Raw genomic sequence first — 20972 nt, 5'->3', positions numbered from 1 at the left:
GCCCGCGCTCTGGATACCCCCAGCAGAAGGTGCTGAGGGATTGCCCTGCAGCCGGGCGGGGAGGTAAGGGGAGTAAAGTGCACTATCACCTAGGCCTTCCGGCTCCAACATTCAGGTCTCCCACAGCCCCAGCGTGTCCACGGCCCCACACCGGGGCAGGCAAGCCTCACCCCCCCAACCCCCCGCGGGCCCAGCACCCTAACTGGCGCCCAGCCCACACCCCGGAACTTACCACCATTTCCAGCTGGACACCCAGGCGTGGTCTGACCTCCCGTCCTCACATCGCTGCTCTGGCCCTTCTGGGCCCACTATCATCTTTGTTATACCTTTAGTCTTTCCAACCAGAAAGAAATACTATTACTGTCAATTAGTATCTTCTTTTATTTGCCCCACAGTGATTTTTGTTTTATAAATCTCGTATTCTGACTTAAATGAACAACCACATTTATTTTTGCTCCTTAAATGAAATTACCTTTTTTCAATTTACTTTTTTAAAGTCAGGTTTATTGAGATGTAACTTACGTTCAGTAAAATTTAACTTTCTTTATTGTGCATACATCACCACAATCAAGATTTAGAACAGTTCCCACATCTAAACTAGTTTCCTTGTACCCCTTTGTAGTAAATTCCCTCCCCTCCATCCCCAGCTCCTAGTAACTACAGATCTGTTCAAGACTCTCCAGAGCTTTGCCTTTTCCCGAACGTAGTTATCAATGGAATCATACAGTATGTACTGAGCAGTTCTCAGTCTTTTTTTTTTTTTTCCCCTTTCAATTCAACACACCTTTTATGGAATACCTACTCCATGCCAGGCCCTGCATCTGGCACTGAGGATACAGATGTGATTAAGACACAGTCTAGACTGGGAAACAGAATCATGTCCAACTACTTACAAAATAGTGAGATAAGTGTCACAGTAGAAGCATGAACCATGGGCTTTGGAAGCATAGACAACTATTTCACCTGGGGAAGCTGGAAAAGGAGATGACACTTGAGGGCCTTAGAGGACAAGTAAGATGTGGCCACTCAGAGAAAGAGGGAAGAGCAACCCAGGCTAGGGAGTAAGAGAGCAAAAAGCAAGGGAGCATGGCCATATTTGGCCTATTCAGGGAGGGAGGGGGGTCTTGTGAGATGGGAGGTCACCAGCCCTGCTGAGCCTATGCTCTCAGCTCTCAATCAGGCACCTCTGCTTCCAGTCGCGCTCCTCCTCCTTCTTCCTCCCGTGCCCTCTGAGGGCCTTAGGGAACGCCTGCACAGCCGACCAGATCCTTGGAGACTTCCGATTCCTCCTCAGAGGGGCTGGAGGAGCCTGTCTCACTGCTGTCATCTTCCCCACAGGCCGCTCCAGCACGGAGAATCCCGCTTCGGTGGAGCAACTCCAGGAGACGCTGTTGTGGGCCCTTCAGGCTCTGATGCTGAAAAACCGGCCCTGGGAGACTTACCGCTTCATCAAGCTGCTGCTCAAGCGGCGGGATTTGTGAACCCTGAATAATAGGCATCCCGAGAGGCTGCTTTCTTTCCGGGTGGATGCCCACTAACCTGCCAGGCCGGCCTTCTGCCGCTGCCCCCTCGTACAGAATGGAACTCTGATCTTCCCTCTCCTTCATCAGCTGCTTGGGCCGTGAGCGCGGAATGTTGTGCTTGCGGTGGTTGACGTAGTGCTCGAACGCCAACAGGTACGCCTCCTGACTTTTCTCGATCTTGTCCACACACTGCAGGCCCGAGCGGTCTGTTGACATTAGCAGCACAGCCTGCAGCAGAGCTACTTCTGTGTCATCCAGGTTGTAGACAGAGAGTGACTTGCCCAGTTCAAATATGGCGTCAGAGACTTCGCCCAGGCCACCATCCTTAAGCTGCTCCCGCTTGACCGCCATCTCCCCGCTCAGTGTCAGGGTGTCGCTGTCGGGGTCATAGCGGGCAGCCGCCCGCAGGGACATGATTTCCATACAGCATCCCTTCAGAAGGATGATCTGGTCTTCACAGGGCAGCTCGGAGAACATGGGCAGTTTTTTTGCAAAGTCCACCACGCGGGTGATGGCCGGCGTGATGACCTTGGTAAACTCATTGAAGGCCTCTACGTCCACCCTATCTCTGTCTGGCATGGCGACAATGGATGACTGGCCAGTGTCATCTAGTGAGAATTTCCGCCTCTGCTTACAATGGCTGCCCTGGGCACTGGTGCTGCGGTGGGCCTCCGTGGTAAGGTGGATCAGCTCCCACTCTTCCGGGGTGGGCTCTGGTCGTTGCTGAAGTGATGGGGTCATCTTCCTCTGCCGCTCCCTGTGCGGCTTGATTAGCTTGCGCTTGGCCACCCGCTTCGAGTCATCTAGAACCAGGTCCATGGCCATGCCCACGGCGATGCACTTGTTGAAAAGGCACAGCTGGCACTGATTGCGGGTGTTCTTATCGATGACACAGCAGCCGTCATATTTGCAGGAGTAGGTGGCCTGAAGCTTCTTTTGGATTGTGAGACGAAAGAATTCCTTGCAGCCCTCACAAGTGATGCAGCGGTAGTGATAACCGGTTGCCTTGTCCCCACACACGACACACTGTTCGTCTTCGTCCAGGTGACTATACTCTGACATGTTGGTTTTCAGGGAACAGTGGCCATTCTTTCTTTTCTGCTTTCTACCTGGGGGCAGGCTCGCCTCGGCTTCTAACCCGCACTCCGACTTGCCTGGCTTCTCTTCCATTCACCTCAGTCTCAACAGGATGCCCTCCAGCACGCCAAGAAAACCGGGTGGGTACACTGCACCACTACCGCCACCGCCACCCCCGGCACGCCCGAGAGCAACTCAGCCCAGACGCCCAGGCCCTTACTGCACAGCACCCACGATGCCCACCGCAGCGCTTGGCCTTTCACACCCAGTCCTGCGCCCCAAGGCGGGCAGGCGGGCGGTGGGAGGACTCAGCGAGTGGCAGGTGGGAAGCCTGGGGGCGCCGACTAGTTTCGGACACAGGAGACTCCTAGGCCCGGGGCCGAGTCAGTAGCTTCCGAGTCGCGTCCTCTTCTGAGATCCCTCAGCGTGGCGCGCTGGTCCAGGGTGAGCAGCGAACGCGAGGGTCTCAGCGGCTGGTGCCAGCGGCGTCCGTGGGGGGCCGGAGAATCCCGGCCGGCCGCCTGCGTTGCGCAGCCTAAAAGGGCGATGGCGGACAGGCGGGGGTGGAGGGGGGGGGGGCGAGTATGGCGGCCGCGCGGCTCCTTCTGCCCCGGCGGCTGTCGCTTTGGCTCCTCCCTTCCCCGCCCCTCTCCGGCTGCGGCTCGCGGCTGCTCACTGCAGGCGGCCTCGTAGGCGCCAGCCCAGGTCTCAACCCCCACCGCAGTGTATTTTGGGTTGTATTTAGGAAAACAACTTCGCTAAGTTCGTTTTTACCTCGAGTAATTTTGGGTCAGTTCAGTTGTGTTTTCTAGGTATTCAGTCGTTTCATCTTGCATAAAGTGTTTTTTTGTTGTTGTTGTTTCTTATTTTACTTTTCCATCTCCTTTGTATAGCTTGTTTTCTTTTGTGGTTGTAACAGCATTTCTATTCATTAGAATAATGGGATATGGAGATGCGAATGGAAGGATATCTAAATGTCGAAATGGGATCCTTTACTAGATTATACTCATATTTCAATCTTATCTGCCAATAATACAAAGGTTTTATTGAAATCCAGCTAGTAAATTTTCATCTTTCTTGACCTCAACTTTTTTTTGTTAAAATAGGAAGATGTCGACTTCTGTGTGAGACTAAAGGGACAACTGTTTATGGGGGCAAAATTTATATTTTGGGTATAAAGTAACCTTTATACGTTATTTAACTGTATGGTTTAGTTGAACACCTTAAGTACAGGGAATCTTGAATAGAGCATGAGATTTTGTTGAATTGTCCAGGTTAGTGTGCTGTCCTGATAAATCCCATAATGATTCAGACAGTGAATAAACAAGTAATTGCCAGTTCTCCTTGGGGGAATGGGGAGAAAGAGGAAAAGAGTCAGCTTCGACATTTGGAAAATTTCTGATACTCTCACAAAGCAGTGGGGACAGCCAAATCAATAGGCTGAGCCCTGGATCTTGGGGGTTGCCCCTATGAAACTTACTCCTGCAAAGGATAGGCTAAGCCTACTTAAAATTAGGCCTAAGAGTCACCCCCCCCCCAAGAGAACCTCTTTTGTTGCTCAGATGTGGTTTCTTTCTCTAAGAAAGACATGACAGGGGAACCCACTGCCCTCCCCTCCTACATGGGACATGACTCCCATGGGTGTAAATCTCCCTGGCAGTGCGGGACAGAAATCCCAGGATGAGCTGGGACTCAGCATCAAGGGATCGAGAAAATCTTGACCAAAAGGAGGAAGAGAGAAATGAGAAAAAAAAAAATGTCAGTGGCTGAGAGATTTCAAACAGTCAAGAGGTTATCCTAGAGGTTATTCATGCAAATTATATAGATATCCCTTTTAGTTTATGGTGTATTTGAGTGGCTAAAGGGAAGTGGTTGCTCCAATGGCCTGAAAGATGATTGAAGATGATTGTATGAAGATATAACGTTCACAAAGTGACTGTGTGATTGTGAAAACCTTGTGTCTGATGTTCCTTTTATCTAGGGTATGGACAGATGAGTAAAAAATGTGGCTAAAAATAAACAAATAATAGGGAGAACAAAGGTTAAATTATATTGGGTAGATGGAAATACTAATGGTCAAATAGAGGGAGGGATAAAGGGTATGGTATGTATGAGTTTTTTCTTTCTCTAGTGACACAGATGTTCAAAAATAATCATGGTGATGAATACAAAACTATGTGATGATATTATAAGCCATTAATTGTATACCATGTATGGAATGTCTGTATGTTAAAAATGTTTGTGTTTATATGTTGTTTTGTCAATAAAAATATTTTTAAAAAATAGGAAGATGTATTTTTATATTTTTAATAAACTAAACCCATGCAAACAATCCTTGCTGGAATACTTTTAAAAGTTGAATGTTTCCAACTTTTAAACGAGTAAAAAGGGGTGTTTTTACAAATAAAAAGGGGTGTTTTTACAAATGTGATTACTTAGTTTTTCAGCAATCATTAATGGTGAAAACACTAAATATTAGTTTTCAAAATCTCTCTCCATAAAATGAGTTCCTATAGGAAAGAGGTTACTTTCTCACTCATTAAAATGGCATATTTCTCTTGAAGGAACAGATTGAGTGGGTAGTTACAGAAAGGGCTCTAATTTTCCACTTGTTTACTTGTGTTTGCTTTATTACATTCTTGTTAATGTCTGGTTTCTTTATAAGAATCTTTTGATAACCCTTAAACCTGCTTAACCACACACAGATAAACTGCAATAAAACATACCACTATCAACTTATGTTGAGTTATTCCTAGTCGTCTCTGCAGAGCTGATTTTGGACCACAATGCTATGGCCATCATTCATTCTGTTCAGTCAGTGCCTCAGCCAATTTTTTTAAAAATATCATTCTTCATTATATTGATATTTTAGTTTCCAGTGTCTTGAAGCAGCTAGAAGGAAAAGCCTAAAATTGTGGAACTATAACCCATACTAAACTCTGAAATCTGTTCCATAACTACTTTTACAATGTACTTTGAAATGTATTGTTTTGTATATATATTTCACAATAAAAAATTATTTTTAAAAAAGTCCATAACCCCCCACCCCCAAAAAATATATTACTCCTGCTAAATGATAGATAAGTATCTGTATTCAGGGCTTTCCTATCAGCCATATTTTTAATTTAAGCAAAGACTAATTTTTTAAGATAAAAAAACAAATAGAAATTTTCATATTTTCTTAACTCCAAGAATGGTCTTATGTATACTGCACACATCCCACCTTGGAAGCTACTGGTCTGACAATTCCAGGATGGTCCAGAAAGACAGATTTTGGTTTGTATACAGAACTATCTTTAAAGAAGTAGAGCTTTCTAAAATGGTCAGCATCTTAAGTAAAGGATTCCCCAGTCATTGGAAGCATTCAGGTAGAAGTTAGGAGACCGGCCGGAGGAGTACTTGCCAGAGATGAAATAGCAAACGTAAGTGGATTAGACTCAAATACTTCCAAAGGGATTTCCTTTTCTGTTTTTAAGTGTTATGTTAAATACTAGATATGACAGGTGGTACCCGTTTCAATTTATAAGGGAAGTAACAGGCAATAGGGAGTTATATTAGCAGTTACAAGACCAAGCTCAGTGACCTTAGGTAAGTCATTTCATCTCCCTAGCTGTGGGGTGTTTTTCACCTGTAAAACATGGGGCTAGAAATTAGTTTTGAGACTCCATGCAGCTCTAATATTCTGGGGTTCCATGATTTTTATTTCTTCACCAAATATATTATGTTGGTTCTTGCTTTTTTAAAAACTTCTTTTAGAAAGATGTTTTTGTTTTAATTAGAATTAGAAATTGCATTTTTCAAATGCCCTTTTGTGTACAATACACTGATATGGGATTTTATTGTTTTTTAATGTAATGGGCTTTACAGCTGTTACATCAACTTTGTAGCCAAAGAATTACTTGAATAATTCTTTAAAGTATTTCTCTATTCAGTTTTTCTAAGATTTTATTAGAATTTCTGCATTTATGTTCCTAAGAATTTCCTACAATTTTAAATCAGCTGTCTTGCTTTTTAGTATTTTTAATGAAAATCATATTTATTTCATCATTTCCTTTATTTTGGGAATACATGGAAATGATTTGTTCCTTCACTGTTTAGAAGAGTCTTCAGGAAAGCCTCAAGAGCAAATGACATTTAATTGGTTATTCTTTGACAACTTACGGGTTCTTTCTCAAAACTAGTGTATGTCAGTCTGCATATGTTGCTATCACACCAAATGTGTATCAGAGGGAATTTAAGCCTCCTTTTAACAGACTTAGAAACACAGAGATCTCATTAAATGTTAACAATAAGAGTTTTAAAAATATTTCATTATTTTAAATTTATATATTCTTTCATGTAACACAATAAGTTATCCATGCTATGAAAATTACATATTAAGATTATGTAATAAAAAAACCACGTAGTATAGTCATATTCTCTTTTTGGGGGGGGGGGGGTGTAAGGGTCAGGAATCAAACCTGGATCTCCAGCATAGCAGGGGGACATTCTCCCATGGAACCACCAAATTCTCTTTCGTCAGTTGTATATCTTTATAAAGAGTCAGACATATTTTGCTAGAAGACAAACTGAGATTACTCTTCTCAAATCTAATTGATTTTATACATCTCGTATTCAAGTATAAATTTACCAATTTGTACTTCTAAGATTGAGCTGACACTTTACCAATTTAATCTTTAAGAACCAATTAATGATTTTATATATTATTCTAATTTTGCCATCCAGGCTTATGTTTATTTCCATTTTGATTTATTTTGTTCCCTTTCTAAATTCTAGCCATATATGCGTTTTTTAAAAACATTTATTTCCACCCTTATCTCTAATACAGAGATCTAAAGCATAATTTTTTTTCTTATACTACTGCTTTAGTATCATTAGATAAATTTTCTTGCATAGAATTTGTTTTCATCATTTTAAAAATATTGTCCCTCAGCATATCCTCTAATACCCAGATGTTATTTATGAAGTATTTTTTTCCTTTTAATTCTATATTTGCTGTTATTTCTATAAAAAACAGACTTTCAAATTATGTATACATTTCTGCCTGTTCTCATATATTTGGCTACTTTTTTTTCATGGATTTTGGTATGATGCTCTTCAAAATAAGTAAATTCAGTACTACTAGGTGTGAGTTTTTTAATGTAATTTTAACCTTTATTTACCACTAAAATTTTGATTGTGAATTTTATTTTATCAGAGACAATGGAAGCAATCACTGCTTATTTAGTATTTGTTCCAACATAAAGAAAACTTAGACGATATCTGCATTTTAGTTTTTCTTCCATTTTAGATATTTCTTTGTTTTTTGTATACATGAATGGCTGGATTTTGTTTTCTAAATTGGTAAATTTTTTTTAAGATAAATTGAACCCACTAACATTTAATAACTGTAATGTTTGTGGAATGCATTAACAAATAAATGCCTTTTCAGATCCTTCAATGTTTTGTGTTTTTTTTAATCTTAAGTTAATGTGCATATGCACAATGGAGGATAAATGCAATCTTAATTGCTTAGTTGACTTGATGATATACAATATGATTTAAATTAAACCTTTATTTTTTTTCTCTTACAGTGAAAACACTACTTTATTTTGTCTGCTTTCTCCCAATACCTCGGTAAATTAAGAACTTAACTAGAGCAGGACTGAATCAGATTTTTAATTCAAGCAAAGTAAAGATATCCGGGCTTGACCATAGACTGATGATAATGTCATTTAATAAAGATGAATCTAATGAACATAGGTAAATATCTACAAACATAAGATCATCATGGCACAACCCTTTGCCACAATCACAGTAATTCAACTGCCTTCACATTTAACAATAACGTCACACAAATAAATTTGCTGATGATTAACAAAATTACAAAATGAACCCAAGGCCACTTAATCAAGAGTTACAATGACAAAGAAACCTTAGGAATGCAGGTCAAGGCAGGAAGTTGCAGCTGGCCAGATATGAGACCATTTGCCTCTCATCTAGGAATTTGCTACAGCAAATTAAATAAAACAACAAATATTACCTAGTACCATTCTGTGATTATGAAATTAAAATATTTCCCAAGTGCATGAATAAAAGAATAAAACTTCTATGTGATCACATTAGAAGTTCTACTTCTGAATTTAAAATGTTACTGTTTGCTAAAGAATCACATTTAGACTTTTGACATATTAAAAGTTCTATAGAAAAAACTAAGATGCCTTTTAATTCTCCTTTAATATCAAACTAAACAGAGCAACTTAAAAATTCACTAGGAGCATGGGTTGGTCTGATTCAAGAAGTACTTCAAAATTTAGCATCAAGCTTCTGTTCAGGGTAAACTGTACACCATAACAAATCTCTTCTAACTTTACTTTTGGAGAAGAAAGAGGAAAATCAACCCAGAGCATAATAATTATGGTGAGGTATTTCCTCCTCAGCATCAGGCAAAGAAGTGCTTTTGTGCTTTTATGTGCTGTTCTATTTCAACAGGTGATTCAACTGGTCCTGTAGATCTGATGACTGCCCAACACTAGAAATCAGGAAAGAGAAAAGGGTTTATCTGCATGGAGCAATAAAGACATTTTGTTTTATACAAACTATTTGTACTTTAATGCATAAATACTAAGTTATGCATTAGTATTTAATAAATAAGTCAAACCTTTTGGGCCCCAGAAGTGTTTAAATATGAAGAAAGATTTTCAAAGCAATATTGCAAGGAACAAGCTCAGTCCACTTAAAAAAAAAAAGCTGTTTAATGGCTTTAGAATATTTATTCTCCTTAACAAATGCTACCTAAATAAAAAGTGTTTTCTATTCCTTAGGGTCAGCCTCTGTATCCTCAACTTTCAGAAAGCAGTGAATTGAGTTACTGCATGTATTTGAAAACATACACTGTACTCTTCAATTTCCAAATGTGTTGTATATGTCATATACAGGCTTAACCAGAGTTTCACACTGTTCCCCACTCCTCTACTTCTGGGGTTACTTACTTCTTCTGAATAGCTTCTTGCCTAAATCATAACAGGGAAGAAGAAAATAAGCATAAGAAAATGCAGTGAACTAGTAGAAGTTATTTACAGTCAAACAAATATAGATAGAAATTTCCACCTATAACACATTTTATATTGCCATCTGTCCTATCCTAAGACTGCTACTGAACAGGGATTCCTATTTGAGTGCAGCAGATGCTGAAAAGATGAATTCTAAACTAAAGATGTAATATTACTCTACCTGGAGTGAGAGATGTGGTCTCATAAACTATATGCATGGCTTAAATTCAGTCTGGCTATGTGGTGTCAAATGGTCAGATACCTTATATATATATATATACACCCAAAGAAAGACCATGACAAACACTTGCTATTTAAATATCAAGAGTTAAATTCCCAACTCTACATTTCTAATAGATACATAAGTCTAATATCAACATAAAATATAAAATAATGCGAAAGAAAATTAAATTATAATTATAAAAGAAATTACGGAGAAGGGTTCTCTATACTTCAAAATCTACTAGGTAATTTATTATGTAGCTAGGGCTACATTACATGTGGGAATGTAGGATACAAGTTACAGCGACACTTGATTTTCTAGTGAATGAACAGACACCCCAGGAGGGAGCTTGGGCACACCCAATCAACAATACTGATTAAGTGCCTACAAGGTGTCAAGCACTGTTAGCATCACCATGGTGTGGTCCCTGAGGTTTACAGTCTCTCCCTATGAAAAGCCCTCAAGCTATCATAGGGAAGTTCACAAAAGGTGGCCGCTCTTCTCACTCTCACTCCCTATCCCAACTTCTTCCACAGTTTCAAGCATCTTTTACAAGAGAATGAATCCTTGACCAACCCCATCTTTATCCCATCCTGCTTCTGCCTCCACAAGAAAATGATGAAACACAAAGGCAATGAGAAGCAGGCTGAAGATAATGATTTTACAGCAAACTGTCACTTAAGAGCAATTACTCACTGGTATTGAAGATGTGTCGTTATTATTGCCATTTTCCTTAAGCTCTGCAAAAAACAAACAAACAAAAAGAAACAACATTCCACTTCCCTGTAGCTATACAAACTATGTACACAGTACCCAAATTACAAAATAAATTGCTCCTTACATCTTCTGAGTGCAATATGGCATCTTCCTGTAGTACCATGTTCCTTGCTGCCTGACCTAGCAGCTGGAAAACAAAAATAAAAGGGTAACAATCAAAATATCCAAACTTTCTGTTATCTTCCCTCTGCAGCTGTACCACCACCACCTCCCCTCCCCATATAACCACAAACACTCCAAATGTAATGGAGGATAATTTTTCATTTGTTCATGTTAAAAATTCCTGGTATCTGTTTCAAAGGCCACCACCTGAGAAATCAGGTGCTTTCTACTAGGCTTATTAATCAAGTGCTGAGAGAAGTCATCTACAAAAAAACGTTTTAGCTCCACAAACATGGTAAGAGAATCTAACTTCTGATTCTTTAACGGCGGATTTGAGATTTGTAAGGTTTCAGAGGAGTAAGGGTACAGGATTTAAAGAAGGGCTAAAAGAACCAGGAGGAATGACCTCTTTAGAAATGAGTCAAATGAGTGTTTTATACACGGAAAACGTCAATTCATAAAACAGAATAGTGAGGTGGAAAAGAGAAAAAAACAATGCTCTAGGGGCTAAGAGCGGTAAGACCCTTCAATAACCTCATAACTTTGTAAAGGAGCAAAAACACATATGTAACTACAGAAAACAAAATTAACACGCTATATGATAAGTGCCATGTAAGTAACCCAGTAAAATGACAAAGTTCAGAGGATTGAGAAGATGTGTCAATCTCGTCCTAGAAAGCTGGAAAATTTTCAGCTTAACTTGGTTCACACCATTTACTATTACCCAATCCAAGTCTACTATAGAGGAACCCCATGTGAAAAATACATGAGAAGGAGGAACAGGAAGAAGCAGGCCACAGTAAGACAGCTGGTGGCACAGTGGCCTTTGGCTGCTTAAATCAGCTAATACCACATGAGAAAACAATGTCTAAGAATGTAGGCCTGGAACTAGTCTACCTAGATTTGAACCTAGCTCTACCACTTCCCAACTAACATGGGATCTTGTGCCAGTTTGAAAGGATTATGTACTCTAGAAAAGCCATGTTTTTGTTTTTTCTGTTTGTTTGCTTGGTTTTTTGTGGGTTTTTTTTTTTTGCATGGGCAGGCACTAGAAAAGCCATGTTTTGATCCTGATCCATCTTGTGGAGGCAGCTAATTCTTTTAATACCTATTCAGCACTGTAGGTTGAAAACCTGATTTGATTATCTCCACAGAGATGGGACTGGCCTAATTGTGGGTATTAACCTTTGATTAGAGGGAAATGTGACTCCACCCATTCCAGGTGGGTCCTGATTAGTTTACTGGAATCCTTTAAAAGAGGGAACATTTTTGAAAAAGCTTCAGAGCCATGAGATCCAAGAGAGCCTTGAGAGCTCATGCAGCTAGAGATCTTTGGAGATGAAGAAGGAATACACCTGCAGGGGAACTTCATGAAACAAGAAGCCTAGAGAGAAAGCTGGTAGACATCACCATGTTCGCCATGTGCCTTTCCAGTTCAGAGAGAAACCCTGAACGTTGTCAGCCTTCTTGAACCAAGGTACCTTTCCCTGGATGCCTTAGATTGGACACTTCTATAATCTTGCTTTAATTTGGACATTTTCATGGCCTTAGAAGTGTAAACTTGCAACTTAATAAATTCTCCCTTTTTAAAAGCCATTCCATTTCTGGTATATCGCATTCTGGCAGCTTGTAAACTAGAAGAGACTTTGAACAAGTTAAACTGTTCTCCATATCCTCCATGTAAGAAAAGTACCTCCTTTATTAGTTATTACAAAGATGTAATGAAACAAAATAAAGCACGTACAGCAGTCCAACCCATAGCAGCACCCAATAAATGTAAGTTCATTTGGATAAATATTACCAGCAATCAGATTATTTTTTCCATGTATATATTTATGCCTCTTTTCTCTCCAAAAAAAATTCAAGTCAATTTATAGCAAACTATATATATGTGTATGTGTATATACACACAAAAAAAATGGAATCTAAAACCACAAAAAGGAAAAGGAAATACTATGTCTACTACTAAACCTGGCATAGAAACTTCTTCGTAACCAACACAAAAAGTGAAACACAGTGAGTTGCCTAATTCTTATTATTTGATAAAAGACAACACAGTAATTCTCCAAAAGAGATCAACTTCCCTCTGATACTGAATCCCAAAAAGAGCATATCCAGAGGGATCTCCAACAAAACATATTTGGGATTACCAGGTCAGTGACTTCAATAGTGTTATCATAAATGCAAGTACCTTATTTATACAGTTGTAGCCACTACCAATATAAACTAAGGACATATTAAGTCTAATTCTGAAAAGACAATAAGATGAGTGACGCTGCTATGAACATTCATATACAATTCGATGTCCTTTGAATGGGCATATATTTTCATTTCTCTTGGAGAAATACCTAGGAGTTGAAGGCTAAGTCATTGGATATACCACATTTTGTTTGTTCCTTCACCTGTTGATGGACATTTGGATTGTTTCCAGTTTGAAGCTATCATGGTTAAAGAGGTTATGAACATGTACAAGTCTGGAGTGAACATATATTTTCATTTATCTCGGGTAGATACCTAAGCGTTCAATAGCTGGATCTTTTTTGAAGAAATCAGGGAGTGCGTATTTAAAGCTCTCTGTGAGAAAAGACATCAAACGATTTCTTACATGAAAACAACCAGTGGGATGGAAAGTGGGAAAGCAGAGGAAAGGAGACCGCTGATCTACGAAACAAACAAATAAGAAAATGGCCAGAAAACAAGTGAGGAAAGAATAAACCCACAGACAGGTGTAACACAATGATATGGAAGGACTCTGAGACGCTGAGGACAAAAACGTGAGGAATCTGGGGGCTGGGCGGGACAGACTGTCACCACAGACAACCGGGAGAAACAAAAACACTACGTCATCCACGGTTCTGCGGCTCTCTCAGCTTTAACATACCAAGTGCCATCATCTCGTTTCTTTTCGTTCTATCCCCCTAGGACTCCCCAAAAAGACTACACGCCCCAGAAAGCAACACGCGAAGAAGCCCTACTCTCGGCGACAAGGGGGCGACCTACAAATCCCAGGATGCAACACGACCCCCGCCCACAGCTATGAAAAACAGAGTCGGAGGGTGTTAGTCCTGTAAAACCCACTTCCAGCTCACCTCGGAGCTCCGGGAGCCCTTCAGCACCTGCTTAGTGAGCGCGATTACGTCGGTACCGCAAGTATTCACCTTCTCAGTGAGAAGGCCCTTCACAGACTGACCAAATCGCGCTTGCGAATCTGGCGGCCCAGTCGCCATCACCTCAATTACTGAATGCCTCTACGCCGCTGATAGTGAGTCGCTGGGGCCAAAAGAAGACAAAGCGGAAGGAAAAGAAAAGGCGCTATTTTCTTACCGTGGGAAAAAGAAAGTACGCATGCGCTTAGAACGGAGCGTACCCTTTGCTAACTTTAGATTTACATAAATATTCAGTTGATATGCTGAAGAAGGTAGGGCCCAAGCAAACATCTCTAGACGGAATGGGTCACCGTTTCAGTAAATCTAAGCCTTAGAATCAGAACAGGATTACAGTCTCAAGTCTGCTACTTATGTGACTGTAAATTATTCAATTCTGATCCTCAAGCTCCTCATCTGTAAAATAGAAATAATAATGCTAAAGTCTCAAAGAGTTCTGAGGATGAATTAAGATCACTCAGTTCATAGTGCATTTCCTAATATAACTTATGTAGACAGCTTAATTGAACACCATAAGTACATGGAACTTTGAGTAGGACATGAGATTTTGTTGGTTTGTCCAGAGTGATGCCCCGATAAATCCCAGAGTGATTTGAACAGTGAATAAAAAAGTATTTACAAAGTCCCCTTCAGGGAATGGTAAGAAAAGGGGAAAATTCAACTTCCCCAAGTTGAATTCTTGATATTCTCACAAGGGGTGCGGATAACCAAAGCTATAGGCTGAGCCCCCAATCTTGGGGTTTGTTCATATGAAACTTAACCCCGCAAAGGATAAGTCAAGCCTAAGAGTCACCCCCAAGAGAAACTCTTTTGTTGCTCAAATGTGGCCTCTCTCTCCAGCCAACACAACAAGCAAACTCACCGCCCTCCCCCTGTCTACGTGGGACATGACTCCCAGGGATGTGGACCTATCTGGCAGCGTGTGTCAGAAATCCTAGAATGAGCTGAGACTCAGCATCAAGGGATTGAGAAAACCTTCTCAACAAAAAGGGGGAAGAGAGAAATGAGACAAAATAAAGTGTCAATGGCTAAGAGATTCCAGAGTCGAGAGGTTATCCTAGAGGTTACTCTTACACATTAAATAGATAACACCTTGTTATTCAACATGTAATGGAGAGGCTGGAGGGAACTGCCTGAAAATGTAAAGCTGTGTTCAAGTAGCCATGTTTCTTCAAGAAGATTGTATAATGGTATAGCTTTCACAATGTGTGATTGTGAAAACCTTGTGACTGATGCTCCTTTTTTCTACCTTGTCAACAAATAAGTAGAACATATGGAATATAAATAATAGGGGGAACAGATGGTGTATTAGTTAGGGTTCTCTAGATAAACAGAATCAACAGGGAACACTTCCAAATATAAAACTTATAAAAGTGTCTCACGTGACCGTAGGAACGCAGAGTCCAAAATCCACAGGGCAGGCTGCGAAGCCGATGACTCCGATGGATGGCCTGGATGAACTCCGCAGGAGAGGCTCACCAGCCAAAGCAGGAATGGAACCTGTCTCCTCTGAGTCCTCCTTAAAAGGCTTCCCATGATTAGATTTAGCATCACTAATTGCAGAAGACACTCCCCTTTGGCTGATTACAAATGGAATCAGCTGTGGATGTAGCTGACGTGATCATGACCTAATCCTATGAAATATCCTCATTGCAACAGACAGGCCAGCGCTTGCCCAATCAGACAAACAGGTACCACAACTTGGCCAAGTTGACACCTGTCCCCAACCATGACAGATGGTAAAATAAATTTAGATTGAAATGCTAGTGATCAATGAAAGGGAGGGGTAAGGAGTATGGTATGTATGAATTTTTTTCTGTTGTCTTTTTATTTCTTTTTCTGAATCAATGCAAATGTTCTAAGAAATGATCATGATGATAATGAATATGCAACTATGTGATGGTATTGTGAATTACTGATTATATGTGGAATGGAATGATCAAAAGTTAAGAATGTTTGCATTTGTTGTTATATATTTTTTAAGTTAAAAATTAATTTAAAAAAGATCACTCAGTTCAGTTTTAACACGTATTTCATGAACAAAATACCAAACACCGTGGTAGGATGGGAAGGAAGGAAGGAAGGAAGGAAACACTGTACTTGTCTCCATCAAGCTCCCAGGCGGATTAAGGCAGACAAGCATGTAAAGAAACTAATCCAATAGAAGTATGGGCAAAGGACACAAACAGGTAATTGAAAGAAAAAGACGTTCAATTGGGTAATAAATGTGAGAAATGCTCAGCATCACTCATAATTTTTAAAGATAATCTCTTTATCCTATTCAAAGCAAACTGTGCATGACCTTCGAAGTGAATTAATATGTAAAATGTTTTCTATAGCTCCATATTCTCTCTCGCTCTTTTTCTTTTTTTTTTTTTTTTGGTCTAATGCACAAGAAATATGACAATGGTATTATATTGTAAATTTTGTTCAGAATGACCTGGATTCAATATCAACATTATTTCCTCTTCCAAATGTCTAGACTCTTATGATTTTGTTTATTCTTTCATTTAATTGCTTTTAACCAACTTATTGAGATATAATGTATGTACAATAAACTGCATTATTTTAAAGTGTAGAATTTGATGAGTATGACAGATGTTGTATCAGGCAGGGTTCTCCAGAGAAACAGAACCATGGGGTGGGGTGTGGGGAATATACATTTTGAGGAATTGGCTCAGAGACTGTGAGGGCTGGTTTGAAATTCATAGAGCAGGCCAGCAAGCTGGAAACTCAGTCAGTAGCTGATGCAGTAGTTTTGAGGTAACTTTGAGAAGCCTCAGTTTTTTGCTCTTAAGGTCTTTAACTGATTTAATGAGCCCATCTACATTATCGAGGGTGATGTCCTTCACTTGAAGTCAACTGATTGTAAACACTAATCACATATACAAAATACTGTCAGAGCAATATCCAGGCTAGTGTTTGAACAGATAGCTGTACACCATAGTCCAATCAAATTGACAAAGTTAACCATCACAGATTATATACCAGTGAACCATCACCACTTTCAAGATGCAAAACATTTTGATCACCCCCAGAAGTTTCCAAGTGCCCCTTTGCAGTCCATGGCTCCCTTTACCCTCTGCTCTCTGGCACTGTAGATTAGTTTGTATTTCTAGAATATTATATAAATGGAATCATACAGGAAGTAATCCTTTTTTTTGTTTAGCTTCTTTCTCTCAGCATAGTGATTTTGAGAGTCATCTGTGTTGTTTTGTGTGGTAGATTGAATTGGGTACCCCAGTTTGGGTATGTTTTTTATCTTAATCTGCATGCTGGTGGGCATGGATCCATTGTAAATAAGATCTCTTCAAAATGTTACTTCAATTAAAGAGTGGCCCAACTGAATCAAGGTGGGCTTTAATCTGGATTACTGGAGTCCTTTATTAAAAATAAAAGCCAAGGGAAGCAAACTGAAGTCAACGGAACATAGAAGCAAAAGAAGATGCTGCTGAAAACCAGAGACCAAGGATTGCCAACACTGGCCCCAGAAAACCATAGTCTTCTGGAAGGAAGAAAGCATCACCTTGATGATGCCTTGATTTTAGACTTCTCCTTGCCTCAAAACCATAAGCCAATAAATTTCTGTTGTTTAAGCCACTCCATTGAATGGTATTTGTTTTAGCAGCTAGGAAATTAAAACACTGTGTGTAATACTAATCTGTTCCTTTATATGACTAAGAAATATTTCATTATGTGAATACATATCATTTTAATCCACTCACCTGATGATGGATATTTGGGTCATTTCCACTTCTGAGCTATTATGAATAAAACTGCTATGAACATCCATATACAAGTTATTAGATGGGATATTTTCATTTGTCTTGGGTAAATAACTAGGAGTGGAATGGCTGGCTAATATGTTAAATGTTTAACTTTTCCAGAAACTATTGAGCCATTTTCCACAGTGGTTGTGCTTTTACGTTCTGTACAGTGTATGAAACTTCCAGTTTCCTAAGTTACAAACTTAGAAAAAGACTGATCATTCTGTAGCCTGGTAATAAATAGTGGATAGACACTTAAAGGGGCACTCTTGATCCCCACCTCCTGTGTTCACACCCTTGTGTAATCTCCTCCTCTGGTGTGTGGCCAGAATCCATGATATGCTTCTACCCAATAGTATATAGCAAAGGTGACAGGAGATACATGATTACATTTAAATGATTATGTGATTACATTACATGAGATTGTAAGGCTCACATTGCTGGAATCTCTTTTTCCCTTGCTGGCTGTGAAGAAGCAAGCAGCCAGGATGGGGAACTCCATGAGGCAGAAAACTATGAGCAGCATCTAGTTACTGAGAGTTGAGCCACCAGCAGACAACCATCAAAAAAATCTAAACTCCTCAGTCCTCCAACCACAAGGAACTGAATGCTGCTAAAACCAAGTGAGTGGGGAAGTAGATCCTTTCCCAGTAGTGCCTCCAAATGAGAACCTAGCCCTGACCAGCACTTTGAGGCTTATGAGACTTATTGTAGGCTTATGAGACTCTAAGCAGATGACCCATGGATTCCTGACACACCGGAAGTATAGGATAACAAATGTGTGTTGTTATAAGCTACTACATTTGTGGTAATGTTAAAGAGCAATAGAAAGCCACTATGCCACCAGAACTGTTTTAAACCTTTTCAATCTGTCAGTGACCACTTGCCTCAGTGAATACCATTTTGCAAGCCAAGCAATCAGGGTTTGCCCCTCACTTCTGAAAATCAGTCAGTGACAAATTCATCCCAGTACTCATACCTCAGAGTATTAAACAATCAACAGTGGTCTCACCCAAGCAACCACACATTTACAGATGATATCAACTTGTTTATATCCATCAATTCCTGAATTCCAAGCTTCCCAAAAATCCTACAGAAGATCAGCAATATACTCTGCTTGGGGAGACTGCCTGCTCCGCCTTATTATAGTAAACAATAAGCTCAGCTTTGCCTTTTTATTTCAGTTACTGAGTTATCGTCTCATGATCCTTTGGCAATTCTGGAGGGTCCACCCAGATCACCTTGAAGACCTTCACTTGACAACATTCCAAGGATTCTCAAACCAACAGGTATATTCACTGGACCCGCTATACCCAAACTCTATTTGTCCTTCAGTTTGTGCTGCCAGGTGAGTCAGTCTCAACAACAATTTGAATTCTAATTTCATTGAGCTCTTTTCCTGAATTTTTTTTTTGTTGTTGTTGTTATACAATATTTGTAACTAAGTAGGTCTTTGTATAAGAGTATTTGACGCAGGTCTTTGTATAAAGTAGGCCTAGTACTTTGAATTAAATCATTAGACCTTTTGGTTTGGAGGTGTACCATTTAGTTATTAAATCTAGGTCTTTGTATCAGTTCAAAGCCTTTGCATAAGGTTTCTGCTTTGGAGGTAGACATTTGATAAATATTTTTGCTATTAACCTGATTATTCTACTGCTGCTTGGCTTGCTTTGCTTTTATGTACAAAGTTGTTTCAAGGATTTTTGTTTCTTCTCTGGATTATCCTGTGTCTTTCAAATGTATAAATGAGTGTTCCATAGAGAATGGGTGGAGGCATAGGCACATTAGTCTCCAATCCAATCCAGGACAACCCTTCAGGGCTAATGACTGAGGTCTTTTAGGACTGGAGGCTGGCTAACAATTCATTAAAAACTATTGCTGGGCAGGCTACGGTGGCTCAGTGGCAGAGTTTTCGCCTGCCATGCTGGAGACCCGGATTCAATTCCCGGTGCCTGCCCATGTAAAAATAATAAATAAATAAATAAATAAAAAGCTACTGCTTCCTGGACCATGCAAACACACACACACACACACACGCGCGCGCGCGCGCGCGCGCACGCGCGCCCACACAAAGCTTTTACTCAAACTTTGCCTCAGGTCCTCCACAAAACCTACTCGAGGAACTGTATTATAATCAGGTTTTTTTATTTTTATTTTTTAAATACAAAATTTAAACCAATTAAACACAAACATTCCTATTTTGATCATTCTGTTCTACATATATACTCAGTAATTCACAATATCATCACATAGTTGCATATTCATCATCATGATTATTTCTTAGAACATTTGCATCAATTCAGAAAAAGAAAAAGACAACAGAAAAAGAGATAAAACAGAAACAGAAAAAAAAATACATATATATATGCATACCATACCCCTTACCCCTCCCTTTCATTGATCACTAGCATTTCAAACTAAATTTATTTTAACATCTGTTCCCCCTATTATTTATTTTTATTCCATATGTTCTACTCGTCTGTTGACAAGGAGCATCAGACACAAGGTTTTCACAATCACACAGTCACATTGTGAAAGCTATATCATTATACAATCATCAAGAAACATGGCTACTGGAACACAGCTCTACATTTTCAGGCAGTTCCCTCCAGCCTCTCTATTACATCTTAAATAATAAGGTGATATCCACTTAACGCGTAAGAATAACCTCCAGGATAACCTCTCGACTCTGTTTGGAATCTCTCAGCCATTGACACTTTGTCTCATTTCACTCTTCCCCCTTTTGGTCAAGAAGGTTTTCTCAATCCCTTGATGCAGAGTCTAAGCTCATTCTAGGGTTTTATAATCAGGTTTTGATAACAGAGTGGATAACAAACTGGTCACTTTGTTTAGTTTGTACTCCTGTGTTAACTATATGATCCTGGGTTGCTGATAGTAGTGTCCCTTCTTAGTTTCTGCTTGATTGGGGAACCCAAAACACAATCCACAAACACAATTTTGACTGATTACAGTAGCCTTTATTTGTTTGTTTTTGATATAGCCAGCCTAGAGTGTGTGAAGTGGTATCTCATTGTAGGTTTTTTTTTTTAATTGTGGTGTTAAAAGAAAAACTTTTCTTGCAATTTAGGATCTCCCAGCTTTATTGAGTGATTTATGAATCAGGTCCACCTTCATTCTTTTGCATATGAACATCCAGTTTTCCTAGTCCCTTTTTTGAAGAAACTGTGCTGTCCCCATTAAATGGACTTGACTCCTTTGTCAAAAATCCACTGACCATAGAAGTGTAGGTCTGTTTCTGGACTTTCAATTCAGTCCCATTGGCCTATTTGTCTATCTTTATGCTAATA

At 39.8% G+C, this 20972-nt stretch overlaps 1 protein-coding gene, 1 long non-coding RNA gene and 1 pseudogene across 3 annotated transcripts in view; 1 reads left to right on the top strand and 2 right to left on the bottom strand.

Moving 5' to 3' along the window:
- Positions 1-473: 473 nt before the first annotated feature.
- LOC143654229 (thyroid hormone receptor alpha pseudogene) lies at positions 474-3168 on the bottom strand (annotated as a pseudogene).
- Positions 3169-8299: 5131 nt separating this feature from the next.
- BORCS7 (BLOC-1 related complex subunit 7) lies at positions 8300-14041 on the bottom strand. Of its 2 annotated transcripts, XM_077125890.1 has the most exons (5): positions 13823-14036; positions 10696-10758; positions 10551-10594; positions 9572-9592; positions 8300-9111 (listed from the first exon to the last, which is right to left on the bottom strand). In XM_077125890.1, exons 1-5 carry the CDS (start codon positions 13958-13960, stop codon positions 9060-9062), a joined length of 318 nt encoding a protein of 105 aa, XP_076982005.1. In that variant the 5' UTR covers positions 13961-14036; the 3' UTR covers positions 8300-9059. The 2 variants fall into 2 exon arrangements, with proteins under 2 accessions (XP_076982005.1, XP_076982006.1); XM_077125891.1 differs by lacking the exon at positions 9572-9592 and having other exon boundaries at positions 13823-14041.
- LOC143654228 (uncharacterized) overlaps positions 13598-20972 on the top strand; it is a 26656-nt gene continuing 19281 nt past the window's right edge. Inside the window, exons 1-2 of the long non-coding RNA XR_013161711.1 lie at positions 13598-13995; positions 18849-18953. This is a non-coding gene — a long non-coding RNA (uncharacterized LOC143654228). The remainder of the gene's footprint in view (positions 13996-18848; positions 18954-20972) is intronic.

The sequence above is a fragment of the Tamandua tetradactyla genome, chromosome 13, assembly GCF_023851605.1.
Source record: "Tamandua tetradactyla isolate mTamTet1 chromosome 13, mTamTet1.pri, whole genome shotgun sequence".
Taxonomy (NCBI): domain Eukaryota; kingdom Metazoa; phylum Chordata; class Mammalia; order Pilosa; family Myrmecophagidae; genus Tamandua; species Tamandua tetradactyla.
Note: the sequence above shows the minus strand (reverse complement) of the source record. Positions and strands in the feature narration are given on the sequence as shown.

Coding starts and splice junctions, on each gene's coding strand:
- BORCS7 (XM_077125890.1), bottom strand. CDS start 13,960: ATGGCGACTGGGCCGCCAGATTCGCAAGCGCGATTTGGTCAGTCTGTG. Junction 10,595..10,695: donor CCATATTGCACTCAGAAGAT/GTAAGGAGCAAT, acceptor TGTTTTTTGCAG/AGCTTAAGGAAAATGGCAAT. Junction 9,112..9,571: donor CAAGAAGCTATTCAGAAGAA/GTAAGTAACCCC, acceptor CCTGATTTCTAG/TGTTGGGCAGTCATCAGATC.